The sequence below is a fragment of the Cotesia glomerata genome, linkage group LG6, assembly GCF_020080835.1.
Source record: "Cotesia glomerata isolate CgM1 linkage group LG6, MPM_Cglom_v2.3, whole genome shotgun sequence".
Taxonomy (NCBI): Eukaryota; Metazoa; Arthropoda; class Insecta; order Hymenoptera; family Braconidae; genus Cotesia; species Cotesia glomerata.
In genome coordinates this window covers 5317259-5325133 of record NC_058163.1, presented here as the reverse complement: position 1 = coordinate 5325133, position 7875 = coordinate 5317259, and the positions used below count along the sequence as shown (strand labels likewise).

Sequence of the window (7875 nt, the reverse complement as noted above, 5' to 3'; positions counted from 1 at the left end):
GATGGTATGAAAGGAGGAATCACCTGTTCAAAAGCCGATCCTTCTAATAGTAGTGCTAAAACAATCAATGCTTGGGCATCTCTCTTCTCTTCGATAATTTTCAAACACTCTTCCGTGAATTTAATCGGCAAATCTTGATACCAGCGAGATGATTTTATGAATTCATGCATTACTAGACTTTTAGGTGATTCCATGCATGTTTTCAAAGAATACTCCCAATTACGCAGTATCATTTCTGGATTCGTTCTGAGTGTTGGTAGCAAATTTGAGAGGTCTGAAAAAAGTAATTTTTCTTCTTTAACGTTTTCGGCAAATTCTTTATAAAGATCATGCTCTTCTTTTTGTAAAGTTCTTAGTATAAATTGTAAATTATCATCGTACTCAGTATTTTCATTTATCATTTTTTCAATAGCATTCAGTATCTAAGGAAAATCTTTGATAGACATGGGCTCAAAAGGAGACTTAGCCTTCAAGTTATGTTTATTGAAAGTATAGATTGATATTATAACATTTTTGATTAATGCGGTGCTTGGATAATTTTTGTCATTGGGTTTCTTAGTAGGAAGTACTTTGAGAAACTCCTCCAAACACTGCTTTTTAAACACAATATTATCTTCTAAAATATTAAATGGACGCTGAGATCGTCTGATAATCAAATCGGTCAAAAAGCTTATTTTATCTTCAATAGAATGATTGTTTTCTAACTCAAAGCGAATTAAAGATGTTATTATTTCTATTTGTAGTAGACTATAACAATTAAGCTGATTTTTGACATGCATGAACTTCAAGAAATTGTAAATCACATCCCAATGTTCTTGTGATAGATATTTCAACGGATTTTGAGTGGTCATCATAATTAAAATATTGACTAAAAAATTCCTTTGTTTGTTTTTATGTCTCGTTGTAATGTACTTAAGCACTTCAAGCAGAGCGTCATTATCAGAATTGATGAAGTAAGGGTACATTAGCTGTTTAAGTAGATGCAACCTCTTGCTTTGGTCAGAAGTTTGTTTTATCAGTGTTTTTATATGTTCTACCGACTCTTCAGGCGACAGATAACAAATCCATGATATTTCTGAGTAATAAAATTCATCAGACGGTTCTTTTTCCATTTTAATTTTCGCTTGTTTAGTTCGCTCATCGCGTGGAAGTAATTTCAAAGCCTCTGGGGTAATTTTTTCAGTGCAGTCCAGCAGGTTCAGCTTATATACTTCTTTGAATGTGGAGAGCATCAGGAGTAATTTTTTACCTACGGGAACGAATTCAAGGTACCTCAACATTCTGTCAAACTCAAATAAATCCAAGTCTTCAGGAAACAACTGTGTAAAAATTTTCTTAAATTGCTCTTCGTTCAATTTTTTTGTCACTGTTTTCAAATCCAACACTGGTGAAAATAATTTAGCGTTTTTCAGTTACGCATCAATGCAATTTACCAAAAACAATTCAGTGCGAGTGTTACTAAGTTTCTGAAAGTAAGAACAATCGTGCATCTCAATGAGCTCCACAAAAGCTTTCGGGCATTTCTTTACCAGCCGAGGAATAAAATATAAAAAAGCAGACAAATCAACGCGTTTCAAATTTCGTTCAAACGGATCGTTACTTATTTTGCTCAGCTTTAGATAGTTAACAATGAGTTCTGGATACTTGTAGAACAAAAATCGTACAATTCTATTATCAAGGCGCACTCCATGTTCTATGATGCGATTCCAGATGAATGATTCACTGCAAGCTTTGAGAAGTGCATAAGCTTGCTTCTCTCCATTCATTTCGCAAAGCGAAATATAGAATTTTTCAGCAATGGCAGACTTTTCATTCAAATTATCACCTAAGGTTTTGATAATTTTAATTCGACTTTGCAGAGATACATACGGTAAAATATGTGTTTGGTAGTACGGGAATGTCGAACAAGCTTCAATACTGCCGTTGAAAAACCACTTAACTTTAATTGCGCGACTGAAGACTACTGAGTCATCGGATTTTAGTGCGTCAACAATGCCATCAGGTTGCCGTAGTAATCGGGCAATTTCCACTTGTACTAGAGGTTTCAATGCTTCTGGTGCTTCTTCCAAATCAAGAGCATCTTGATTCTTCGATTTTGATTTGACAATTTTTTCTCAATGCGATTCAGAGCGTTGAACTTTTCACCAGTTTACTTCCCGGAATTTTTTGGATTCCACTCAAATACGGTGACAATTCCATGACGTTCATATTTGTTTAAATACGGGCCACCAGTGATCAATGTTGATGACCTTGGATTGTAACGATGATAATGATTATTATAAATGAGTATCATAAAAAATTCAACACATCTATCGCGTAAAACTCTGACAGTATAAAGAAGTATTACTTATCTAAATAATTATCACTGATTCTAATATAATATAGCACCATACTATGTAATTTCACCGCTTTATATTTTTTTAATGTCATGTAAAACAATTATTTTTAAAAAACACAGAATGCATTTGATTAATTGTATCAAAGTTTAGTTTTATGAATTTAATGCACTTGAGAATTTTAGGAGAATCGAAATTTGCAATAGAATATGTGAAGTCACCACGTATATTAAATATTCACGTTTAGATTCAGCTGACTTTTAGTAAGCTGTTATCTTTCAATCTACGCATGTTCCGTTTCATATAATAGTTTTACCTGTATTCAATAAAATTACAAAGAATAATAGACGTTATATACTTAATACTAGTCTCATAGCTTCGGTAATTGATGTCACTTCAACTATAAAATCATCAATTTATTATTAGAAGTGACCTTTATCTGACAATTATCGAAATGAGATACAAATATGTTTTAAAAATGATAGTCAACTTAACAGACATGTCCTAATTTTGATGGATTTTTATATTTTTATAACAACTAAATTAATAATCTACAATTTTAATCAAAAAAATTCTACATCTAAAAATTTATAACAATTTCAAAGGACAAATTTTCAAAAAATAATATTTTTTTGTACAGTTGACTTGTCAATAAAAATAAAAAATTTACCTTTTACTCACAAATAGAATTTAAAAATCATTCTGACAGTAAAATTTTGGTGAATAAAATTTTTCATTTTATTTTCTTTTAAATAATTGATTGATTAATGCATTGATCAATTAATCTGAGGTAAAAAACAATTATCATCAAAAATCATTATACATAATTTAAATGTAACATATAATTCTATAAATAGTTCTACCTTAGCTTTTTTTCGAAAAAACAACCAAGTATTAGGTAAATTTCAAAACAAAAATACGTATGTGATGACCTCCATGATTTTTTATGATTATCAATAACTAATAAAGGTATTTTTTTCGAAATTTACTACCCAAAATTTTTGCTCAAAGCTAATGAACGACATAAACAAAGGATACTACATTATAAAATTGTAATTGGTGAAGTTTGGAAAAAACAGTAACAAGAACTATAATAATAACAAAATTATTATATCTCTGTTTAAGAAAAACGATTTTGAATTATTACCTCACTGCAAAATATATATCTATATTCCGAGTTAAATGCTTTTGAATTTCTTTAAAACATTTTGAATCATTTCAAGTCTTTTTTTTAAATCAGAAATAATACTTTGTTAAACTTTAATATTAAAATAATATTTTAAGTTACTTAATGTTAAAAATATGTTAAAAAAAATAAAATGATGATCTTTAATAAGTATAATAAACTTACCTTTTTATTATGTTTATATTTAAAAAATTCCAACTAATTTAATTTACTGAATTATAGTGTCATAACTCATGCGTAAATTTAGAATGAGTTATCAGTTATTAATTGAACCTAATTGTAATTTTTCACTTACCGATTTTAATTTGATCAGATGAAACTAAAAAAAAAAAAAAAAAATGAAAATTTATTCATAAAACAATGTACAAAAAAATGAAGAAATATCACTATCATATTATTTATTCCTCTAGAAATAGAAATGAGAAAATTAATTCAACATTTAAGAAGTTTGTAATGAAAATTAAATATTGTATTAAATGATTGAATTTTATTGAGTACATAGAAAAAGTAGTTTTATACATTTTATGATCAATTTCCAACACACATAGTATTAAATTATAACAAAAAAGGGTAAATAAATTGGATAAAAATAAAAACATTTATTTTTGTTTCCATTTTTTAACAAAGATTTACTATTTTTCAAAACTCGACGGTAGAGTCGTCGAGCAAAATAGTACCTTGTCCAGGTCGTCCAAAATGAATTAAATACGAATATATGCAAACAGAAAACTTAGGAGGTACTCTCAACCTGAGCATTAATATTAATATTAGGAGAGAGAAAGAGAAAAAAATAATATATTATAAAATAAAGAAATATTAAAAAGTAAATTAGCAGAGATTAATAATTAATAACAATCAAACAATTTATTAACAAACTCAAATCACTTATATCTAAGTCCAGAGCCGAACTCCTTCGTCGGATAGACTGTATAATAATGAGAATATTACTATCGCTCCCAATTGTTAACAATTAATTACAAAATATTGGTCTCAATCCTCAGAAGACCGCTTAATTGTTGGATACGATATTTAAACTGTAAAAAAAGCACTGTTAAAAATGGACTCATTTTAACACCGCTATGTAACACCTGTGTATCAACACCGGTGTAGCGGTGCTCTTTTGCGGTGTTAAAAATCCGGTCCCTGGCGGTTTCATGCTTACGGTAAATCCGCGGTGACTCCATAGTGAAAAGATGGTCGATTCACGGTCGTTTCACGTGACGGCTATTTCACTATCTAGTTAGGGTTGTAGTACGGTGAAATCACTGTCGAAAAACAGTATATTCGTTCTATTGCGTCACTAACTACGGATAGTAGATAAATGTTGACTTATCAGCAGTTCTATGGTGAAAAGACCGTTTCTAATTCGTGGAACTTTAGCATTTCTGTTGTCAGTATGGCGTGCTTCTACTGCGGAAAAATGATTTTTTCAAAGTGAACACCTCATAAACTCATAGTGATATCACTGTGGACCTACTATAGTTCGATGATCGTTCGACCGTCAACTCACGGTAAAATAAACTTCTTTTCACGGTATATACTCGTTCGTTTTCTTCCGGACAAATGATGTAAATGCTGTTCAATTATTATTTTATAAACAGTGTAGAGTGCTGAACTCTATTGATATTTCACATTAAATTTAGTTATTTGTAGTTAATTTTCAGAATAAAAAAATTTTTTAAATAAACGCTTTAAAAAATTTCATTTACAAATTAATATTTTTTCGCTCGATTAAAAAAAATAACACGTCACTTATCACGGTGATAATAAATTCAAAAGAATCCATGTATATCATCAATGCAAGGCCACAGTTTATTTCAAATAACTGTTTAGAAATATATTTAAAAAATGTCAGCGTTAAAAGCTGAAAAAACATAATAACTTACAGAGTGATGAAAAAAATATTTATTTTTTGACACTATTCGACAGTTAATAAATTTAATAATCACATCAATATTTATATGATAAACACAAATGAAGGAAAGCTTATGAAATAAAAAATTTTAATTATATGTTTTTTTACAGAATCAGGATATTTCAAGATACCATGAAAAACGTCCTTAATTATAATGGTATAAATATAAAAGAAAATTTCATCAACTTTTAATTAAAACTGCCTGCCCCTGTCTAAAAATATTCATTCAAACTCACTACCATTTAGTAGACAGTCCCATGGCTAAGCGGTACAACGCTCGTCATGCTTGCTTGAGACTGGTGAGGCGTGGGTACGAGTCCCGGTGTGAGCTGAAATTTAATTTTCAGTGAACATCAGTGCTCATAACTCACGCCGGGTTGTACAGGCTTAGTAGTGTATCAATGAGTTAGTAATTAATAAGTTAAAAAAAAATCCGTAAATACTACTTAAAATTATTATTGTCCTAAAAATACTAAATTTTTCATTTTGGAGAATTTTAGCATTTTCAAATGGGATTTTTTATGAGTAGGTTATACAAAGGCGGTCAAAGGAGCGTTATTCGACAAAGGAAGGAACGTGAAACGACGGTGAAACGACGGTGAAACGACTTTGGATTCACTCTATTTTACTGTGTAACAACAGTGCTTTGACTGTCAAATAACTATACATTTATAAACTTTTTACTATGGTTTCACTCCATAGTTGCCATATAAAAATGTCATTTGAACCATTTTACCAAGGTCTAATAATCTGATATATACCATATTTTAACAGTAGTGAAATGAAACAAAGTCACCAATGTTTCACCGTGAAATTACTACTGTAATACTAAGTTCTCACTGTTGACCATAGAGGGAACTACCGACTTTCCATAGTATTTTCACCGTGACCACAAAACCGCCAGGGTGTTGAACCGGTGTGATACCGGTGTAACCGTAGAATAAATTTACACCGTATCGGAGTATGAATATTCCATGATCCATAAAACACGATTAATATTCAATATTTATCAAAATGAGACAAGTAACATTTATTTAAGAATTTTTAATTTATAAAATAACGCAGAAATCAATTTAATGATTGTTATACAACAAGTTAAATAGTATTTACAATATTAAATGTTTAGGAACAATATAATAATTATTTTTATCGCAACTCTGATGTTTCTCATAACATAATGAATATTTTAAACATGATAAATTAATAATTTGATAACTTTGCTTTTTTTTCCAGATATTTCATTTGCACATAAACTCATATTATAACACATAGTCTCTTATAGCTTACACAACAGCATTATATTATTATTATAAATGAAAATTCTTTGAATTTCACCGTAAATGGGTAATTCGTAAATTCTTAAATTGTCCCACAAATGTCCTAAAATTGTACAAAAAATTTTTCATCCATTAATTTTGGGACAAATCTACAGCAATGCAAAAATTAATTATCTTTTTTAAAATCATTTAAAAATGTTCGGATTTTGTTGTAAAACATTCTAAAATTGTCCCAAAAATTTTTCATCCATGAATTTCGAGACAAATCTATAGCTGTGCAAAAATAAATTATCTCTCTGAAAATTATTTAAACAACGTTCAAAATTGTCGTAAAATTGTTCTAAAAATGTTCCAAATTTTTTGTAAAAACATTCTAAAACTGTCCCAGAATAAATTCCAAAGTTATCCCAAAAATATCCTAAAAATGTCCGAGAAAGAAATGTCTCAAAATCATTCAAAATTTGTTCTCAAATAGTTAAAAAAATGTTTTAAGATTATTCAAAAAAGGTTCCACATAAGATTTTGAGGACAAAATTTCAACTAAATTGCTTCAAATAAATTGCGTTGACTCTAAAATTATCTTAGAAGTATTCCGAAAATCTTAAAAAAAATATTTAAAATCTATGAAATAATTACTAAAATGCACTATTTTAAAATTCCCGATCTATTTTTATCTACTTAATATTTTATTATTTTAAACTTCCTAAATTAAATATAACCTTTTTTTAATTATTTATTTTTAATTATTAAACATAAAAAGTTTAATTGTAAAAATTTTGTTAGTTAAAACATTACCAACACCGGAAAATTTATAACACCGATTTAACACCGAAAAAAAATATTTTCACCGCGAACGGTGTTACTGCTACACCGATTTCGGTGTTGAATTTATCACCGGAATTTTAACACCGTACACCGCATGGACTCACACCGATTTTTTTTTACAATGTATAAATTGTCAGAAATGATATCTGACGAATATTTTATTGGGATACACTCAAATTCCTTAAGTGAGTTATCTCAAACGACTACTATTATAAATTTAAAAAATTACTGGCCCACTCGAAGACCCAACGCGTGACTTTCGGGACAGGTATTTTACTACAATACCCCTTACTAGCTACGGGATCGACTCGATCAAATAACGACTATTTACCAATT

At 29.2% G+C, this 7875-nt stretch overlaps 1 protein-coding gene across 1 annotated transcript; it reads right to left on the bottom strand.

Moving 5' to 3' along the window:
* Positions 1-283: 283 nt before the first annotated feature.
* LOC123266566 lies at positions 284-1497 on the bottom strand. The gene has a single exon (XM_044730870.1). It carries the CDS (start codon positions 1278-1280, stop codon positions 423-425), a length of 858 nt encoding a protein of 285 aa, XP_044586805.1. The 5' UTR covers positions 1281-1497; the 3' UTR covers positions 284-422.
* Positions 1498-7875: the final 6378 nt, after the last annotated feature.